Source organism: Nomascus leucogenys, chromosome 19, assembly GCF_006542625.1.
Source record: "Nomascus leucogenys isolate Asia chromosome 19, Asia_NLE_v1, whole genome shotgun sequence".
In the NCBI taxonomy this organism is placed as follows: domain Eukaryota; kingdom Metazoa; phylum Chordata; class Mammalia; order Primates; family Hylobatidae; genus Nomascus; species Nomascus leucogenys.
In genome coordinates this window covers 57912572-57934382 of record NC_044399.1, presented here as the reverse complement: position 1 = coordinate 57934382, position 21811 = coordinate 57912572, and the positions used below count along the sequence as shown (strand labels likewise).

Genomic DNA, 21811 nt, shown 5'->3' with positions numbered 1-21811 from the left:
TGCAATCTCGGCTCACTGCAAGCTCTGCCTCCTGGGTTCAAGTGATTCTTCTGCCTTAGCCTCCCGAGTAGCTGGGACTACAGGCACCCGCCACCACACCCGGCCAATTTATTGTATTTTTAGTAGAGATGGGGTTTCACCATGTTGGCCAGGATGGTCTCAATCTCTTGATCTCATGATCCACCCACCTTGGTCTCCCAAAGTGCTGGGATTAAGGCGTGAGCCACCACACCCAGCCTGTGTTATGAGCTTTTTTACATAACACGACTTGTGTTGTTTTTAAAAGTATGCATTTTATCACAGTTTTTGATTGTAATTATAGAATACATTTGAGTAAACCTAATAGAAACTAGTATTTAAATAGTATTTTATTTAAAATGCTGTTTTTAGGCCTGGTGCACTAGTTCATGCTTGTAATTCCAGCACTTTGGGAGGCCAAGGCAGGAAGATCACCTCAGGTGAGGAGTCGAGACCAGCCTGGGCAACATAACACCTATCTCTACAGAGAAAAAAAAAATTTTTTTTTTCTTTAATTAGCCATGTGTCGTGGTGCCCCAGCTACTCAGGAGGCTGAGGCAGGAGGATCACTTGAGTCTGGGAAGTTGAGGCTGCAGTGACCTGTGATTGTGCTCCTGCACTCTAGCCTGGGTGACACAGTGAGACCCTCTCTTTCAAAAAACACCCAAAGTGCTATTTTTAAAATAAGGTATAATATAAATATGTATTACTAGTCATTCTTCAGAATATCTGTTTGTAGTTCAGATGTAAATTTCAAGTGTGATATGCAAGGCTTCTATTTTTAGCATATTTTATTTATTTTAGCATATTTTAATGAGAAGTTTTTGAGATGCTGAAAACAGTTATTTTGATCTTTGATAGTGTCTGCAACATTCAGAAATTTAATTTATAAATTAATACATTATTTGAAATACCCTAGTTGATTGTGATGCTAGCTCATTAAACAATGAATCTTGAGTCTGAAATTCTTTTTGAGACAGTTTCACTCTTGTCGCCCAGGCTGGAGTGCAATGGCCTGATCTTGGCTCACTGCAACCTCCATCTCCCGGGTTCAAGCAGTTCTCTTGCTTCAGCCTCCCAAGTAGCTGGAATAACAGGTGCCTGTCACTGTGCCCAGCTAATTTTTGTATGTTTAATAGAGACGGGGTTTCACCATGTTGGCTAGGCTGGTCTCGAACTCCTGACCTCTGGTGATCCACCCACCTCAGCCTCCCAAAGTGCTGGGATTACAGGCGTGAGCCACCGTGCCTGACCTGAAATTCTTATCTTGACCCTGTTAAGGTTAAAGAATTCCAGATTGTTGTTGCTACCATTATTTGATTTTTTTTTTTATTAATTTTTTTTGCACACAAAAACAATAAACATTTTCTAAAAATACATACAAACAAAAAGATACGTATCAAACATATTAGGAAGGTTACACATGGGAAGTCGGGGAATAGAAATGGGGGGTGGGAGTTAAAATAAGGTAGAGAGGGACTTTATGTGGATCAGTGATAATAACTCAATCCTCTATTTGACAAAGAAGAGGGAGAAGGAAGAGGAAGAAAAAGAAAGTGGGATAAAGGATCAGAAAGGGAGGAAAATAGAAAAAATTAGAGTATGACTCCAGGGTAGACCTGTTTTGTTGTCACTGAGTTGGTTGGTTGGTTTGTCTGTTGTATTTTTCATGTTTCGCCAAGTTGGCCAGACTGGTCTCGAACTCCTAGCCCGAAGTGATCAACCCGCCTCGCCCCCCAGAGTGCCGGGACCACAGGTGTGAGCCACCACGTCCAGCCCCCACATTGCTTCTGGCCTCCATGGTAGACCTCCCAGACAGAGCGGCCGGGCAGAGGCGCTCCTCACTTCTTCCCAGACACGGGGCGGCCGGGCAGAGGCGCTCCTCACTTCTTCCCAGACACGGGGCGGCCGGGCAGAGGCGCTCCTCACTTCCCAGACGGGGCGGCCAGGCAGAGATGCTCCTCACTTCTTCCCAGACGATAGGTGGCCGGGCAGAGGCGCCCCTCACTTCCCAGACAATGGGTGGCCGGGCAGAGGCGCTCCTCACTTCCCAGACGGGACGGCCGGGCAGAGGCGCTCCTCACTTCCCAGACGGGGCGGCCGGGCAGAGGCGCTCCTCACTTCCCAGACGGTGGGTGGCCGGGCAGAGGCGCTCCTCACTTCCCAGACGGTGGGTGGCCGGGCAGAGGCGCTCCTCACTTCCCAGACGGGGCGGCCGGGCAGAGGCGCTCCTCACTTCTTCCTGGACGGGGCGGCCGGGCAGAGGCGCTCCTCACTTCCCAGACGATGGGTGGCCGGGCAGAGGCGCTCCTCACTTCCCAGACAATGGGTGGCCGGGCAGAGGCTCTCCTCACTTCCCAGACGGGGTGGCTGGGCAGAGGCGCTCCTCACTTCCCAGACGGTGGGTGGCCGGGCAGAGGCGCTCCTCACTTCCCAGACGGTGGGTGGCCGGGCAGAGGCGCTCCTCACTTCCCAGACAGGGCGGCCGGGCAGAGGCGCTCCTCACTTCCCAGACGGGGCGGCCGGGCAGAGGCGCTCCTCACTTCCCAGACGGGGCGGCCGGGCGAGGCGCTCCTCACTTCCCAGACGGGGCGGCCGGGCAGAGGCGCTCCTCACTTCTTCCCGGACGGGGCGGCTGGGCAGAGGCGCTCCTCACTTCCCAGACGGGGCGGGCGGGCAGAGGCGCTCCTCACTTCTTCCCGGACGGGGCGGCCAGGCAGAGGCGCTCCTCACTTCTTCCCGGATGGGGCGGCCGGGCAGAGGCGCTCCTCACTTCCTCCGGATGGGGCGCCGGGCAGAGGCGCTCCTCACTTCGTCCCAGACGGGGCGGCCGGGCGGAGGCGCTCCTCACTTCCTCCCGGACGGGGTGGCCGGGCAGAGGCGCTCCTCACCTCCCAGACGATAGGTGGCCGGGCAGAGGCGCTCCTCATTTCACAGATGGGGCGGCCGGGCAGAGGCGCTCCTCACCTCCCAGACGGGGTGGCCGGGCAGAGGTGCTCCTCACTTCCCAGACGGTGGGTGGCCGGGCAGAGGCGCTCCTCACTTCCCAGACGATGGGTGGCCGGGCAGAGGCTCTCCTCACTTCCCAGACAATGGGTGGCTGGGCAGAGGCTCTCCTCACTTCCCAGACGGGGCGGCCGGGCAGAGGCGCTCCTCACTTCCCAGACGGGGCGGCCGGGCAGAGGCGCTCCTCACTTCCCAGACGGGGTGGCCGGGCAGAGGCGCTCCTCACTTCCCAGACGGTGGGTGGCCGGGCAGAGGCGCTCCTCACTTCCCAGACGGTGGGTGGCCGGGCAGAGGCGCTCCTCACTTCCCAGACTGTGGGTGGCCGGGCAGAGGCGCTCCTCACTTCCCAGACGGTGGGTGGCCGGGCAGAGGCGCTCCTCACTTCCCAGACGGTGGGTGGCCGGGCAGAGGCGCTCCTCACTTCCCAGACGGTGGGTGGCCGGGCAGAGGCGCTCCTCACTTCCCAGACGGTGGGTGGCCGGGCAGAGGCGCTCCTCACTTCCCAGACGGGACGGCTGGGCAGAGGCGCTCCTCACTTCCCAGACGGTGGGTGGCCGGGCAGAGGCGCTCCTCACTTCCCAGACGGGGCGGCCGGGCAGAGGCGCTCCTCACTTCCCAGACGGGGCGGCCGGGCAGAGGCGCTCCTCACTTCTTCCCGGATGGGGCGGCCGGGCAGAGGTGCTCCTCACTTCCCAGACGGGGCGGCCGGGCAGAGGCGCTCCTCACTTCTTCCCGGACGGGGTGGCCCATTATTTGATTTTTTAAATGCATCCAGACTGTCATGTTTCTTAAACCTCAAACTATATTCTAATTTTATACAGTTTTATTGTCTCACTGAAATTATAGATTCTTGAGATCGAGACCATCCTGGCTAACATGGTGAAACCCCGTCTGTACTAAAAATACAAAAAATTAGCCGGGTGTGGTGGCGGGTGCCTGTAGTCCCAGCTATTCGGGAGGCTGAGGCAGGAGAATGGCATGAACCGGGGAGGTGGAGCTTTGCGGTGAGCCGAGATCGCGCCACCTCACTCCAGCCTGGGTAACAGAGTGAGCCTCTGTCTCAAAAAAAAAAAAGAAAGAAAAAGAAATTACAGATTCTTAATACCTTAGCTTTCTACTGGAAAGAGGCTGGAAAGTATGAAAGCATTATTAAGTACTGGGTGGGTGTATATTTTTGAAGAGTCAGCTTCAACCAGAAAGGGCTTAAGAATTGAGACTGACTATTCCAGTGGATTTTGTGTGCTAGTGAATTTCTTAAAACATCATACAGGGAGCTTGGGATATATCAACGATAGAAATTGCATACATTGCCACTAATTCTACAAATGGTTTTATAATGCCTCTATCAAGATATGATGTACTGTAACTGAAAATGAAGATGCCCTTTCCTCCTAAACCATACTATGATGTTTATGGATTATTTAAAATTCTTAAAACTGACTTAACTCTTTAAAAAATATCTTCTTGGCCGGGCGTGGTGGCTCACACCTGTAATCCCAGCACTCTGGGAGGCTAAGGCGGGCGGATCATGAGGTTAGGAGATCGAGACCATCCTGGCTAACATGGTGAAACCCCATCTCTACTAAAAATACAAAAAATTAGCCGGGCGTGGTGGCGGGCACCTGTAATCCCAGCTACTTGGGAGGCTGAGGCAGGAGAATGGCGTGAACCCGGGAGGCGGAGTTTGCAGTAAGCAGAGATTGCACCCCAGCCTGGGTGACAGAGCAAGACTCTGTCTCAAAAATATATGTATATATATATATATATCTTCTCTTAGCCACTGTAATTCTTAGAAAATCACTATCACCATCTCAACATCCACCCTTCTTTTAATATCACTACAGTTGGACTTTTACCTACTCTGTTACCCTCAATCACCAAGAAACTTGCATTGAGGTCTAATGATTTAATTGTAAGTGGCACATTTTGGGTCTTCATCCTACTGCGCTTGTTCTTGGCACATTTCCTACTTTAGGACGATTGTTTCCCCTTTCAGGATACGTTTACTATACTAAGCCCTTTGTCTTGATCATTCCTTCTCAATACCTAATGCTCGTTCTCCCTTATCTACCTGCCTATTAAATGTTTGAATTCCTCAGAATTCATTTGCTGGTCTTCTCACTTTGTATTCCCAAGGTGGTCTGAGTCTCTCTTAAGATTTCCACTACCATTAATATGATGATAATATTCAGGTAAATATTTTTAACCCTGACCTCTTTTCCAAGGCTCCAAACATTACCAAAGTCAAGGATCTGATCTGATTTTGTTCTTCCACATTAAAAAAAAAATCCTCAGGGTCTCAGTAGAAAAATTTTTTTTTCCCTCAAATGATCTGTAGATCAAATACAATTCCAGTGAAATCACAATTGAGTTTTTTAATGGAATTAGGCAATTGTTTTTAATGTTTATGTGGAAGAACAAAAGATCAAAAAGTAACCAAGACAATCCTGAAAAAAAAAAATGGAGGATACTAGCCCCACCAAATATAAAGACTTATTAAAAAGCTCTAGTCTGTTATTGGCTCAGGGATAAATAAAATAGACTAACGGAATAGACTGTGGTGCTCAGAAACCGTGGAACTGTAAGGAAAGGATGAACTATTGAGGAAATACCACCGGGTTCTTTGGTTATTCATATGGAGAAACTACCCAAAAGATGAACAGCCTTTTCCATATATTGTTGTGCTGTAAGTGCCGTACACATATTTCCTATATGTGGAAAGGGTTGGAAAGTACTACCTTAAGAGGCCATGGAAGATTATATTTGTATGGTTTGTATGGTTGCTTTAACAAAAGTGTAAGTTACATAGGCTGGAATACTTAAGCAAGTGATGGTCATTGTTTAGTAAAAGGTAAGAGGGCAAGAGAGGAACCGAAATTTGATGTAGATGTGCTATATTCTATAAATCTGTAAATTTTGTTCTTAATTGCTATATTTCTGTCCTTTAAAGGTTTGCTCTGTGATTTGCTATGGTCTGATCCAGATAAGGATGTGCAAGGCTGGGGAGAAAATGATCGTGGTGTTTCCTTTACTTTTGGAGCTGATGTAGTCAGTAAATTTCTGAATCGTCATGATTTAGATTTGATTTGTCGAGCTCATCAGGTATGAAATATAAAACTCTTAAGCTTTTCCTATTTTCTTTCTTTTTTTGGGGGGCAGACGGGGGGCAGACAGAGTCTTGTTCTGTCACCCAGGCTGGAGTGCAGTGGCGCAATCTCTGCTCACTGCAACCTGTGCCTCCCGGGTTCAAGCAATTCTCATGCCTCAGCCTCCCGAGTAGCTGGGACTATAGGCCTGTGCCACCACACCTGGACTCTTAAACATTTATTATTTGTTAACTTCACATAAGCCCTCTCATTTTGTTTTGAGGAAACATATCCAAGAAAGCTAAATGGGTTGTACAAGGAAAGCAGTAGGAGAGGCGGCAGAGCCAGTTCCTGGATCTCACACTTAACAATCTAATGATTTGTTAACCTTTTATCACCCTGAAAGAGGAAATGTTTAGAAATATTTTGGGGCTGGGCGTGGTGGCTCACATCTATAATCCCAGCACTTTGGCAAGCTGAGGTGGGTGGATTGCTTAAGCACAGGAGTTTGAGACCAGCCTGGGCAACAAAATGAGATCCCATCTCTACAAAAAAATCAAAAATTTAGCTGGGTGTGGTGGTGCGTACCTGTGGTCCCAGCTACGTGGGAGGCTGAGGTGGGAGGATCGCTTGAGCCTAGGGAATCAAGGCTGCAGTGAGCCATGTGTATGTCACTGCTCTCCAGCCCTTGTGAAAAAGCCAGACCCAGTCTCAAAGAATGTGTTTTTGTAGTATACAGCAAACCTAACAAAATTTTCAGTGCCTCTTTGAAGCTTTGTAGATATGATTTAGATTTTTTTTTTTTTGAGATGGAGTCTCACTCTGTCACCCAGGCTGGAGTGCAGTGGCACGATCTCTGCTCACTGTAACCTCCGCCTCCCAGGCTCAAGCGATTCTCCTGCCTCAGCCTCTGGAGCAGCTGGGATTACAGGCATGCACCACCACGCCTGGCTCATTTTTGTATTTTTAGTAGAGACAGGGTTTCACCATGTTGGCCAGGCTGGCCTTGAACTCCTGAGCCCAAGTGATCTGACAGGCGTGAGCGTGAACCACTGTGCCCAGCCTCATTTTTGTATGATCTTTGTGCATAATGGCAATTTTGATAAGAACAAACCACACTTTAAAAAAGTATTTTTGAGACCATTGAAGAATTTGATTGTGGCTCAGTGCAGTGGCTCATGCCTGTAATTCCAGCACTTTGGGAGGCTGAGGCGGGCGGATCCTTTGAGCCCCAGGAGTTGGAGACCAGTCTGGGCAACATGACAAAACCCCGTCTCTACAGAAGATACAAAACAGCCAGGTGTGGTGGCGTGCACCTGTAGTCCCAGCTTACCTGGGAGGCTGTGGCAAGAGAATCGCTTGAGCTCAGGAGGCAGAGGTTGCAGTGAGTGTAGATCGTACCATTTCACTCCAGCCTGTGCAATGGGTGTGAAACTCAGTCTCAAAAAAAGAGAAAATTTGATTGTAGACTTGGTAATAGGTATCAATTATTTAATCTTTTAATTTTTTATTTTTGTTTGAGGCCAAGTCTCACTCTGTCACCTACGCTGGAGTGCAGTGGCGCGATCTCGGCTCACTGCAACTTCCGCCTCCCAGGTTCAAGTGATTCTCCTGCCTCAGCCTCCCAAGTAGCTGGGACCACAGGCGCCTGCCACCATGCCCGGCTAATTTTTGTATTTTTAGGAGAGACGGGGTTTCACTAGCCAGGCTGATCTCAAACTCCTGACCTCAGGTGATCTGCCCACCTCAGCCTCCCAAAGTGCTGGGATTACAGGTGTGAGCCACTGCTCTTGGCCGGTATCAGTTATTTTAGCTGTGTCATAATCATTAATTGTTACGTAAGAAGAATGTCTATGTTTTTCCAGGAATGCATACTTGAGCGTGTAGAAGTAAAATGACATGGCTGGGATTTGCTTTAAAATAATATCAGCAAAGAGAAAAGGAGAGAGGGAAGATAAATGAAACAAATGTAGCAAAATCATGAAAAGTATTGAATTAGGCTGATGAGTTAATGGGAGTTAATTCAAGTCTTCTTGATCTACTTTTGTGTATATTTGAAATTTTTCATTATAAAAACATTTATACAGTTTAGGGCTTTTGGTTGTCTTTTATGTCCACCACCACTAGATTGTGTACTCTAAGGAAGGGATCACAACTTGTTTTTGAATCTCTGTTGCTTTGTATAGTTGCTGACATTGTAGCATATTGTATCATGCACACATAGTGTTGAATAAATTAATAAAAGCATATTTAATTAAGTATATGCTGTTCCACAGTACTTCCCTTTTTTTCTGGAGCTTTACTCCCCATGACACTTACTACTGCTGCCTCTTTCTTTGATCCTAAGTGATAAAAATGACTGGCTTTTCATTGTTTGCATATTGTATATTACATGCCACTTTTATTTAGCAGGATTTCTTGGTGGTTCCATTGAAATGAGGTCATGTTCCCATATCCTTTGCTTTTGGCAAAGTAGTTTTTGTTTTTTTTTTTTTGTGAGACAGAGTCTCACACTGTTGCCCGGGCTGGTGTGCAATGGCGCCATCCCGGCTCGCTGCAACCTCGACCTCCTGAGTTCAAGCGATTCTCCTGCCTCTGCCTCCCAAGTAGCTGGGACTACAGGTGTACGCCACTAGCCTGGCTAGTTTTTGTATTTTTAGTAGAGATGGGGTTTCAGTATGTTGGCCAGGCTGGTCTCGAACTCCTGACCTTGTGATCCGCCCACCTTGGCCTCCCAAAGTGCTAGGATTATAGACGTGAGCCACCACGCCCGGCCAAACAGTTTTTTAAATCAGTAAATCTGTGTTTATGATTTTGATAAATATGCCTTCTATTAGATAACAAGGCAGAATTGCTAAGGTTCCTAACTAAAATGACCCCTGATAATCAATTTTTTTCAGCCATAGATCTTCATTCACTGGTCTTTTCAAAAATAAATGATGATTTTTCAAAATCAGGTTTCTGAACTACACTAGTTTGCATGGTCCTTTGTTTTCCAGAAACTGCCAAAATCCTCCTGTTGTGCTTATTTTCAAATATTGTCTCTAAAATTCTAGAAATATTCCCTTTAAAAAAGAAAATTTGAAAGAATGAACAAGTAAGCAAAGTAAAAAACCAAGAACTAAAAACATGGAGTCCATGACCAGCCTGGGCAACACAGTGAAACACGAAACCCTGTCTCTACAAAAAAATACAAAAAATTGGCTGGGCACCGTGGCTCACGCCTGAAATCCCAGCATTTTGGGAGACTGAGGCGGTTGGATCACCTGAGGTCAGGAGTTCGAGGCCAGCCTGAAAAACATGGAGAAACCCCGTCTCTACTAAAAATATAAAATTAGCCGGGCATGGTGGCACATGCCTGTAATCCCAGCTACTTGGGAGGCTGAGACAGGAGAATCACTTGAACCTGGGAGGTAGAGGTTGCCCTGAGCCGAGATCACGCCGTTGCACTCCAGCCTGGGCAACAAGAGCAAAACTCCGCCTCAAAAAAAAAGAAAAGAAATACAAAAAAATTAGCCAGGCATGGTGGCACACGCCTGTGGTCTCAGCTACTCAGGAGGCTGAGGTGGGAAGATCTCTTGAGCCCCAGGAAGTCATGACTGCCGTAAGCCAAGATTGTACCACAACACTCCAGCCTAGGCAGCAGAGCGAGACCCTGTCTCCACACAAACACATACACACAGAAACAATTAAAAACATGAGTGCCATTTGCTATGTGGAGCAGGGGTCACAGGGATTAGATAAGGTGGCTATGGTCTTAGGAGAAAAGGTTCATCTAAATTGTACCATAAGGTAATTTCAACAGAAGTATGTTCCTAGTACTGAGGTAGGAGTTATTTTAATAAGTAAATGCCTTTGTAATTGCTTTTTTATATTAGCAAGTGGTGTGGATAATTTTGCTAATTAAAAGATATCTAAAATATATTTAAAAGTAATCTTGCCCACCGTAAATAAATATAAAATATTTACATATTATTGCATACCTTAAATTTGTAGACTGAGAGAAAAATTGTTTAAATTACTTAGAAATTGACAACTGGTTCTAGAAATGTTGACTCATCAAGGCCAGGCACGGTGGCTCACTCCTGTAATCTCAGCACTTTGGGAGGCCGAGGCGGGCAGATCACCTGAGGTCAGGAGTTTGAGACCAGCCTGGCCAACATGACGAAACCTCATCTCCCCTAAAAACACAAAAATTCATCGGGCTTGGTGGTGGGTGTGTGTAATCCCAGCTATTTGGGAGGCTGAGGCAGGAGAATGGCTTGATCTGGGAGGCAGAAGTTGCAGTGAGCCGAGATCATGCCACTGCACTCCAGCCTGGGTTGACAGCAAGATTCCATCTCAAAAAATAAAAATAAAAATACAGTCTGTTGGCAGTTAATTTAAGGAGCATGATCTGTGTAAATTAAACTCAACTTAGTAATGTTTTCAGTGTGTAGCCAGTAATGTTTTCAGTGTGTAGCCATATAATAATAATAGATATTTTAAAAGCAAAGCAAGAAGTAAGCTCTTTGCAAAGTCGTTCATTGTCTGGTTGTTGCTCATTTAATTAAGGATTCTGTAGTTGGATTATAATGCCCTCATCAAAGTAATAATCGATGTCCCTCTGAAAAACATGTAGATTAATTAAAATAAAATTAAATTTAAAACTTAAAAACAAAAAAAGTACTTAGTGTCCCAGCTCCCTGTAGTCATGATGCCTGTTAGTATATTTTGCTTCATGGGGAGCCTTGCAAATGGCATGATTTTTAAGCTTTCAGGAGTGATGAATTTATTATTCCAATTAAGCTAAATTGTTGCCATTATAGAAAAGGCACACCAATTTTAATGTTCTAAGCAAAGTTTAAGAATAAAAATCACAACTTCCAAAACAAAACACTGTGGTTTGGGGGTGAGGTGGGGCACAGTCTTTGCCACCTTAATTTTAATTAGTATAGATGGTTCAGAATTACCTACCAATAAATGTTTTTTCTTCTGACATTTCCTTTGACAGGTGGTGGAAGATGGGTATGAATTTTTTGCTAAACGACAGTTGGTAACCTTATTTTCAGCCCCAAATTACTGTGGCGAGTTTGATAATGCTGGTGGAATGATGAGTGTGGATGAAACTTTGATGTGTTCATTTCAGGTATGATGTAAACATAAATATATAAGAACTAGAAATTAATAAAAACTATTATCAGAATTCGTTTTAGATTTGTGAACTTTCCTTGAGCAAGTGTTGTAAGTCTATTTAATTCAGAAGTGATTACCACTCAAACTCATTAGATATTTCTATTTTCAGTCACAAAGTTTCCAGCATTTGTGGTATATATCAAATATGACTGTTTTAGGGAACCTAAGTTACGTCAGTCATTCTTGATTCAGATGTTCAAATTGTTAAAATTCCTCTATGACCTTTTGAATGGTGGCTTACTAAACAAATCTGAATGTAATGAATAGTTTAGGCTTTTGTTTTCTTTTGCAAAGTAAATGGGTGGAACAGACACTGGGAAAAGAATTACAAACTCGGATGAAAATAAAGTAAAATAGTTCCCTGGCTGGGCACGGTGGCTCACTCCTGTAATCCCAGCACTTTGGGAGGCCAAGGTGAGCAGATCATGAGGTCAAGAGATCGAGGCCGTCCTGGCTAACACTGTGAAACCCCATCTCTACTAAAAATACAAAAAAATTAGCCGGGCATGGTGGCACGCACCTGTAGTCCCAGCTACTTGGGAGGCTGAGGCAGGAGAATGGCGTGAACCCGGGAGGCAGAGGTTGCAGTGAGCCGAGATTGCGCCACTGCACTCTAGCCTGGGCGACAAAGTGAGACTTGGCGACAAAGCGAGACTTGGCCTCAAAAAAAAAAAAAAGGTTTCCTAAGGAAAAAAACTTTCAAAATAATATTAAACTACCCATTTATGTCATAGGAACATTTATTTATTTTTTTTCTTCTTTTGAGGAAGCACATTGTATACCATGTACGGGGGGTTGTTTGCCCACTTTTCTTATAATATTTTTATTACTACAATTTATATATGTACTAGGTTCAGGGGGTACATGTGCAGGTTTGTTCCATGTGTAAATTACATATTGCTGAGGTTTGGGGTATGAATGATCTTATCTCCCAGGTAGTGAGCATAAGAGTTTTTCATTTCGCATCCCCCCCTCACTGTTTCCACTCTAGTAGTCCCCAGTGTCTATTGTTGCCATCTTTATGTCCATGTTTACCCAGTGTTTAGCTCCTGCTTATGAGTGAAAACATGTGGTATTTCATTTTCTCTTCCTGCATTAATTGGCTTAGGATAAAGGCCTCCAGCTGCATCCATGTTGCTGCAAAGGACCTGATTTCCTTCCTTAATTTTATGGTCGCATAGTACTCCATGGTGTATATGTACCACATTTTCTTTATCCAGTTCACTGTTGATGGACATCTAGGTTGATTACATGTCTTTGCTGTTGTGAATAGTGCTGTGATTAACATACAAATGCCTGTCTTTTTTTGTACATACCCAAAGTAGTGGGATTGCTGGGTCGAACGGTGGTTGTTTTAAGTTCTTTGAGAAATCTACACACTGCTTTCCACAGTGGCTGAACTAATTTACACTCCCACCAGCAATGTTTGAACATTCCTTTTTCTCCACAACCTTGCTGACATCTATTATCTTTTAACTTTTTATTAGTGGCCATTCTGACTGGTGTGAGACAGTATCTTGTGGTTTGATTTACATTAATAATTAGTGATGATGAGCATTTTTTCATATATTTGTTGGCTGCATGTTTGTCTTTTGAGAAGTGTCTGTTCATGTCCTTTGCCCATTTTTAATGGGGTTGTTTTTTGCTTGTTGAATTAAGTGCCTTATAGAGTCTGGATGTTAGACCTTTGTTGGATGCATAGTTTGTATTTTCTCTCATTCTATAGGTTGTCTGTTTATTCTGTTGATAGTTTATTTTGCTGTGCAGAAGCTCTTTAGTTTATTTTGGTCCTGCTTGTCAATCATTGTTTTGGTTGCAGTTGCTTTTGGGGACTTGGTCATAAATTATTTCCCAAGGCCAGTGTCCAGAATGGTATTTCCTAGGTTTTCTTCTAGAGTTTTTATAGTGTGAGGTCTTATATTTAAATCTTTAATCCATCTTGAGTTAATTTTTGTATATGGTGAAAGGGGTCCAGTTTCAGTCTTCTGCATATGGCTAGCCAGTTATCCTAGCACCATTTATCAAATAGGCAATCTCTTCTCCATTGCTTGTTATTGTTGACTTTGTTCAAGATCAGATGGTTGCAGGAGTACAGCTTTATTTCTGGCTCCTCCATCCTGTTCCATTGGTTTATATGTCTGTTTTGGTACCAGAACCATGCTGTTTTGGTTACTGTAGCCTTATAGTGTACCTTGAAGTTGGGTAGTGTGATGCTTCTGGCTTTGTTCTTTTTGCTTAGGATGCTTTGGCTATTCAGGCTCTTTTTCAATTTCATACGAATTTTAGAAAAGTTTTTTTCTAATGCTGTGAAAAATGACATTGGTAGTTTGATAGGAAGAGCATTGAATCTGTAAACTACTTTGGGCAGTATGGACATTTTAACAATATTGATTCTTCTATCCATGAGCATGGAATGTTTTTCCATTTGTTTGCATCATCTCTGATTTCTTTCAGCAGTGCTTTATAGTTGTAGAGATCTTTCACCTCCTTGGTTAGCTGTATTCCTTGGTATTCTTTTTGTGGCTATTGTAAATGCAGTTCTTGATTTGGCTCTCAGCTTGGATGTTTTTGGTGTGTAGAAATGCTACTGGTTTTTATACATTGATTTTGTATCCTGAAACTTTATCAAAGTTGTTTATCAGTTCCAGGCACGTTTTGGCAGAGTCTGTGGGGTTTTCTATGTATAGAATCATTATTGTCAGTAAAGATAGTTTATCTTCCTCTTTTCTTATTTGGATGCCTTTTATTTCTTTATCTTGCCTGATTACTCTGGCAGGGACTTTCAGTACTCTGTTGAATAGGGGTGGTGAGAATGGTCATCCTAGTCTCTTATTCCAGTTCTCAAGGGTAATGCTTCCAGCATTTCCCTTTTCAGTACGATGTTGGCTGTGGGTTTGTCAGATGGCTCTTACTATTTTGAGGTATGTTCCTAATTTTTCGATGCCTAATTTGTTGAGGGTTTTTAACATGAAAGGATGTTGAATTGTATTGAAAGCCTTTCTGCATCTATTGAGGTGATCATATGGTGTTTGTTTTTAATTTTGTTTATGAGGTGAATCACATTTATTGATTTGCATATGTTGAAACCTTGCACCCCAGGAATAAACCCTTCTTGATTGTGGTGAGTTAACTTTTTGATGTGTTGCTGGATTCAGTTTTAGTATTTTGTTGACGATTTTGCATCTGTGTTCAGGGATATTGGCCTTAGGTTTTCTTTTTTCATTGTGCCTCTGCTAGGTTTTGGTATTACAATGATGCTGGCTTTGTAGTCTGAGTTAGGGAGGAGGTCCTCTTCCTGGATTGTTTGGAATAGTTTCAGTAGGATTGGTACTAGCTCTTTGTACATCTGATATAATTCAGCTGTGAATCTTTCTGGGCCAGGGCTTTTTTTGGTTTATAGGTTTTTTTATTACTGATTCAATTTTGGAACTTGTTATTGTTCTGTTCAGGATTTTAATTTCCTCCTGGTTCAGTCTTGGGAGTTTGTGTGTGTTTCTGTGAATTTATTCATCTCTTGGGAGGTTTTGTGTGTTTCTATGAATTTATTCATTTCTTAGGAGGTCATGTGTGTTTCTATGAATTTATTCATTTCCTGGGAGTGCGTGCGTGTTTCTGTGAATTTATTCATTTATTCTAGGTTTTCTAGTTTGTGTGCACAGGTGTTTATAATCTCAAGATACTTTGTATGTCTGTGGGGTTGGTTGTAATGTCACCTTTCTCATTTCAGACTGCTTATTTGGATCTTTTCTTAATCTAGCTAGCAGTCTATCTTGTTTATTCTTTTGAAGAACCAACTTTTGGTTTCAACATTTACATTTTAAAAGAGGCCAGTTTTAGCTTCAGTGTGCTCCTACAAATCATTCTTGTTCACTGAGTAAAACAGCTTCAGTACTTTGCTTTTGCAAAGGCTATTCTCAGAAGAAATGCAAATCAAAACCACAGTGAGATACCATCTCACACCAGTTAGAATGGCCATCATTAAAAAATCAGGAAACAACAGGTGCTGGAGAGGATGTGGAGAAATAGGAACACTTTTACACTGTTGGTGGGACTGTAAACTAGTTCAACCATTGTGGAAGTCAGTGTGGCGATTCCTCAGGGATCTAGAACTAGAAATACCATTTGACCCAGCCATCCCATTACTGGGTATATACCCAAAGGACTATAAATCATGCTGCTATAAAGACACATGCACACGTATGTTTATTGTGGCACTATTCACAATAGCAAAGAGTTGGAACCAACCCAAATGTCCAACAACGATAGACTGGATTAAGAAAATGTGGCACATATACACCATGGAATACTATGCAGCCATAAAAAATGATGAGTTCATGTCCTTTGTAGGGACATGGATGAAACTGGAAAACATCATTCTCAGTAAACTATCACAAGGACAAAAAACCAAACACCGCATGTTCTCACTCATAGGTGGGAATTGAACAGTGAGAACTCATGGACACAGGAAGGGGAACATCATACTCTGGGGACTGTTGTGGGGTGGGGGGAGGGGGGAGGGACAGCATTAGGAGATATACCTAATGCTAAATGACGAGTTAATGGGTGCAGGAGATCAACATGGCACATGGATACATATGTAACAAACCTGCACATTGTGCACATGTACCCTAAAACCTAAAGTATAATAAAAAAAAAAAAAAAAAGGCTATCCTATGTCTTTGATGTACACATACTATATTTCTCTTAAAATGCATTGGGGCTTTCCCATTCCTCTTTCTCTTTATCATAATATACTGTTTCCATCAATTAGTACAATTGAATGGTAAATGGTTGATCGCTCATTTACAGATTAAATGTAGTAACCATACCTTATCCTTCCAGCAGTTGTCATAGTGGTGTTGGATTAATATATTCTCTTCACTGAGGCACTATTATGTTCTAAATAGTTTTTTAAAAATACTTTGTAAGTCTATACTGTTTTATTTTTGGAAAATCATGACTTTTTTATGTATAATGTAGGTTAAAGCTCTATTTACATCCACCAGAATGAGTATAGTAAAAAAGCCAGACTGTATCAAGTTTTGGCAAGGATTTGGAGGCATTAGAATCTTCATACATTAATGGTGGGAATAGAGTTCTCATATGATGCAGCAGTTTTACCTCTAGGTATATACCCAAGATATATGAAAACATGTTCACACAAAAACTGTTAAATAAATGTGCATTATTCCTTATAGCCGAAAAATTCACACAATTCAGATGTCCATCAGCTACTGAATAGATAAATAAACTGTGGTACATCCATACAATGGACTGTACAATGTACAACTCTGCAATAAAAAGAAATAAAGGACTGATACTTCAAAACTGGTTTTGAAAACCTGAGTGAAAGAAGCTAGTCACAAAAGACCACATATTATATGATGCCAGTTATATGAAATGTTCAGAATAGGCAATTCTATAGAGACAGATAGTAGATTAGTAGTTGGTTAGAGTTAGAGGCTGTGGAGAGCAGGAATGGGGAGTGACTGCTGATGGGAACAAGCTTTCTTTTTGGGGTGACAGAAATGTTCTAAAATTAGATTTGTATCAATAAAGCTATTTTTTAAGTAAAAAGATCTATTTATACGTAAATAAATAAGGTCTGAAGGGTTTGTGACTTGTAGGTTAGTTACCCTCCTAAGTTACTATATCAGAATTATGATGACAACATAGATCTTCTGACTCTTAAACCAGTGTTCTTTTCCTCACAACAGAGATACACTAAGTTTAAAAAGTTTTTTACTTAAATCTAAGGATTGGATAGTTGATAGAGTTAGTGTACTTCTGTTATTAAAATATGAGTGGAATGACAAAGTTCAGACATTTGCACACTTTAAGAAATGTTTATGGAACTTTGCTATTCTACATTTTTATTGCACTTTTGGAGTTTATGCCATTTATTGAAAATCACAATTGTAACAATTTTCTTAACTTATTGTACATGAAAGAATAACATTATTTGTTAATAATTTACTTTAAGATATTGAAACCATCTGAAAAGAAAGCTAAGTACCAGTATGGTGGACTGAATTCTGGACGTCCTGTCACTCCACCTCGAACAGCTAATCCACCGAAGAAAAGGTGAAGAAAGGAATTCTGTAAAGAAACCATCAGATTTGTTAAGGACATACTTCATAATATATAAGTGTGCACTGTAAAACCATCCAGCCATTTGACACCCTTTATGATGTCACACCTTTAACTTAAGGAGACGGGTAAAGGATCTTAAATTTTTTTCTAATAGAAAGATGTGCTACACTGTATTGTAATAAGTATACTCTGTTATAGTCAACAAAGTTAAATCCAAATTCAAAATTATCCATTAAAGTTACATCTTCATGTATCACAATTTTTAAAGTTGAAAAGCATCCCAGTTAAACTAGATGTGATAGTTAAACCAGATGAAAGCATGATGATCCATCTGTGTAATGTGGTTTTAGTGTTGCTTGGTTGTTTAATTATTTTGAGCTTGTTTTGTTTTTGTTTTTTTTCGCTAGAATAATGGCAAATACTTCTAATTTTTTTCCCTAAACATGTTTAAAAGTGAAATATGGGAAGAGCTTTACAGACATTCACCAACTATTATTTTCCCTTGCTTATCTACTTAGATATCTGTTTAATCTTACTAAGAAAACTTATGACTCATTACATTAAAAAGGAATTTTAGAGATTGATTGTTTTAAAAAAAATACGCACATTGTCCAATCCAGTGATTTTAATCATACAGTTTGACTGGGTAAACTTTACAGCTGATAGTGAATATTTTGCTTTATACAGGAATTGACACTGATTTGGATTTGTGCACTCTAATTTTTAACTTATTGATGCTCTATTGTGCAGTAGCATTTCATTTAACTTTAAGATAAGGCTCATATAGTATTACCCAACTAGTTGGTAATGTGATTATGTGGTACCTTGGCTTTAGGTTTTCATTCGCACGGAACACCTTTTGGCATGCTTAACTTCCTGGTAACACCTTCACCTGCATTGGTTTTCTTTTTCTTTTTTCTTTTTCTTTTTTTTTTTTTTTTTTTTTTTTTTTGTCGTTGTCGTTGTTGTTTGTTTTTAGATCCACAGTACATGAGAATCCTTTTTTGACAAGCCTTGGAAAGCTGACACTATCTCTTTTTCCTCCCTCTATATGAAGGATGTATTTAAATGAATGCTGGTCAGTGGGACATTTTGTCAACTATGGGTATTGGGTGCTTAACTGTCTAATATTGCCATGTGAATGTTGTATACGATTGTAAGGCTTATGTCACTAAAGATTTTTATTCTGATTTTTTCATAATCAAAGGTCATATGATATTGTATAGACATGCTTTGTAGTGAACTATAGTAGCAATAATTTCTGTACCTGATCAAGAGTTTATTGCAGCCTTTCTTTTCCTATTCTTTCTTTTTTTTAAGGGTTAGTATTAACAAACGGCAATGAGTTAGAAAAGTTAACATGAAGATTTTAGAAGGAGAGAACTTACAGGACACAGATTTGTGATTCTTTGGCTGTGACACTATTGGATGTGATTCTAAAAGCTTTTATTGAGCATTGTCAAATTTGTAAGCTTCATAGGGATGGACATCATATCTATAATGCCCTTCTATATGTGCTACCATAGATGTGACATTTTTGACCTTAATATCGTCTTTGAAAATGTTAAATTGAGAAACCTGTTAACTTACGTTTTATGAATTGGCACATTGTATTACTTACTGCAAGAGATATTTCATTTTCAGCACAGTGCAAAAGTTCTTTAAAATGCATATGTCTTTTTTTCTAATTCCGTTTTGTTTTAAAGCACATTTTAAATGTAGTTTTCTCATTTAGTAAAAGTTGTCTAATTGATATGAAGCCTGACTGATTTTTTTTCCTTACAGTGAGACATTTAAGCACACATTTTATTCACATAGATACTGTGTCCTTGACATATTGAAATGATTCTTTTCTGAAAGTATTCATGATCTGCATATGATGTATTAGGTTAGGTCACAAAGCTTTTATCTGAGGTGATTTAAATAACTTCCTGATCGGAGTGTGTAAGCTGAGCGATTTCTAATAAAATTTTAGTTGTACTCTTTTAGTAGTCATAGTGAAGCAGGTCTAGAAAATAAGCCTTTGGCAGGGAAAAAGGGCAATGCTGATTAATCTCAGTATTAAACCACATTAATCTGTATTCCATCGTCTGGCTTTTGTAAATTCATCCAGGTCAAGACTAAGTATGTTGGTTAATAGGAATCCTTTTTTTTTTTTTTTTGAAGACTAAATGTGAAAAAATAATCACTACTTAAGCTAATTAATATTGGTCATTAAATTTAAAGGATGGAAATTTATCATGTTTAAAAATTATTAAGCACTCTTAAAACCACTTAAACAGCCTCCAGTCATAAAAATGTGTTCTTTACAAATATTTGCTTGGCAACACTACTTGAAATAAATAAAACTTTGTTTCTTAGGAGAAAATTATTCTGTAATTCCAGTGTCACTAATTTATATTGTTCTTTCCTCTGATTTTTTTCAGGTTAGTGATTTTTTTGTATACAATTTAATCCAAATGTTATGACATTCAGAAATCATGAAACACAGTAGCTATCTGTTATAATGTGGTGTATCACATGGATTATAAAGCAAAGTTATGGTCGATTTCTATTCTTGAAAGAATCAACTACAGTGAGTCCTTTGCATTTGAAGCCTTAACATGCGTTGCTTTAATTTTGCCCAGGGACACATTTTAATAATCAGCAAGACTGGTTTGTGCAAAGCGTTGAGTCATCAGGTATTTAGAGCCTAGCCAGCTACCCAGTATCCATGCTGCCATATCCCTTCATTGTAAAAAGTACCTAAACATTCGTGAAATTATTTTTTTTAGCTGAAAAATGCTGGCAAGAAGAATTTTAAAGCTTAAAATAGGTGGTAAATTTGAAGTATGAGTGTGTTCAGGAGAAGCATACGCTTTTCAAAAAAATTTTTATTCAAGGCAAAGCAAGGAACATCTTGAGATATGTCTCTTAAGAATATAAAGATGTATTATTTTAAGCCAAGGAGCTGAAATATATCTCAGTTTATAAATTCAGGTATATTCTTTTTGTCTCCATGGCAACCATAACTTTTGAACCCAAAAAAAATTTTTTTACATCTTTATGCTGAAAATGTGTTTAGAGTAGGAATGTGGTCAGGCTGAATTTGCTGTTGCTCCCTAACCAAATCCACCTCTTGTTTTTCCTTGTGAGTCCATGGCTAAATCAAAGCTGCCCCTGAGAAGAGACTTAATCCAAGCCTGATTGTACTAGTGGCATCACTTAGAAGTAGGCTGTCCCTCTTTCTAGTAGATCTCAATGTTTTATAATTCCTTAAAACAGCTGAAAATTGGGACAACATACTTTACGCAATGAACAGTAGTTAAATAGGAAATAAACTAGTTCCATATAAGTATACACCTAGAGTTTTGATTACCTTTATAATGTTTCTTAAACAAAAGTGAAACTTAGATGCAATTGTGATTGGATACTTAGATACTAAGTGAAACTTAGTGTAACAATTTTGATCTGTTAAATTGGATTTTACATGTACATTTGAATGCCAGAATTTCTAAATAAATCCCCTGGTTAGGAAATTTTAAAAGTCAAAGCTTGTTTTCTTCAACCACTACCTTCTACATTGGTTGACTTAGACCATAAGCTTTTTAAGTTTCTCATTGTAATTTACCTTCTCATGCAGATTGCTGATGTTTTATTAAACCTTATTTTTACAAAAATGACCATAAATCTTTGCTTCTTTCCTCTTAGGGATCTTTGCTAGCTTATGTGGTTATGAACTCTTACTTACAACACCACATTGTTTGGGGTATACGGGGGGAAGATAGCAAGTGAACAGGGGGTGCGGGTGGGGAGGGTGTGTGTGGTGTGTGTGTGTGTGTGTGTAAGAGAGAACAAACTAACTGCTTGAGGCTAATAGGTTCAGCATTCCTATCAGATATTATATGCAAAAAGGTGGGAACCCAAGGTCTGTTCCTGGAGGCTTTTCAGTGAAGCCTGGCATGGGATCGGCAAGTTAAAATATATATTAATTTTTACAACTGCCTAATCAGAATGATTCAGCAGATTTACAGGCCAAATTTTTCCTACAAAAGCAGTGACATCACAGCTAAACATCTAGAACTTTCATAGATTATTGTACAAATTTATTAAAAGGCACAGTAATTTATGGTCTATCATGTAAACACTGATTCTCGAGAAAGCCACAAAGGCAAGTAATACAGTGCAACAGAAAAAAGTAGTCCAGAGGAGTTTCTTTTTTTTTTTTTTTTTTTTTTTTGAGAGAGAGAGTCTTGCTCTTGTCGCCCAGGCTGGAGTGCAGTGGCATGATCTTGGCTCACTGCAACCTCCACCTCCCAGGTTCAAGTGATTCTTCTGCCTCAGCCTCCTGAGTAGCTGGGATTACAGGTGCCCACCACCACACCCAGCTAATTTTTGTATTTTTAGTAGAGACGGGGTTTCGACATGTTGGCCAGGCTGGTCTCTAACTCCTG

The 21811-nt window shown here is 41.1% G+C and overlaps 1 protein-coding gene across 1 annotated transcript in view; it reads left to right on the top strand.

Moving 5' to 3' along the window:
- PPP1CB (protein phosphatase 1 catalytic subunit beta) overlaps positions 1-21040 on the top strand; it is a 54987-nt gene extending 33947 nt beyond the window's left edge. Inside the window, exons 7-9 of the mRNA XM_012501474.2 lie at positions 5975-6126; positions 11104-11238; positions 17269-21040. Of these exons, the coding sequence (XP_012356928.1) occupies positions 5975-6126; positions 11104-11238; positions 17269-17373 (392 nt within the window). The 3' untranslated portion in view covers positions 17374-21040. The remainder of the gene's footprint in view (positions 1-5974; positions 6127-11103; positions 11239-17268) is intronic.
- Positions 21041-21811: the final 771 nt, after the last annotated feature.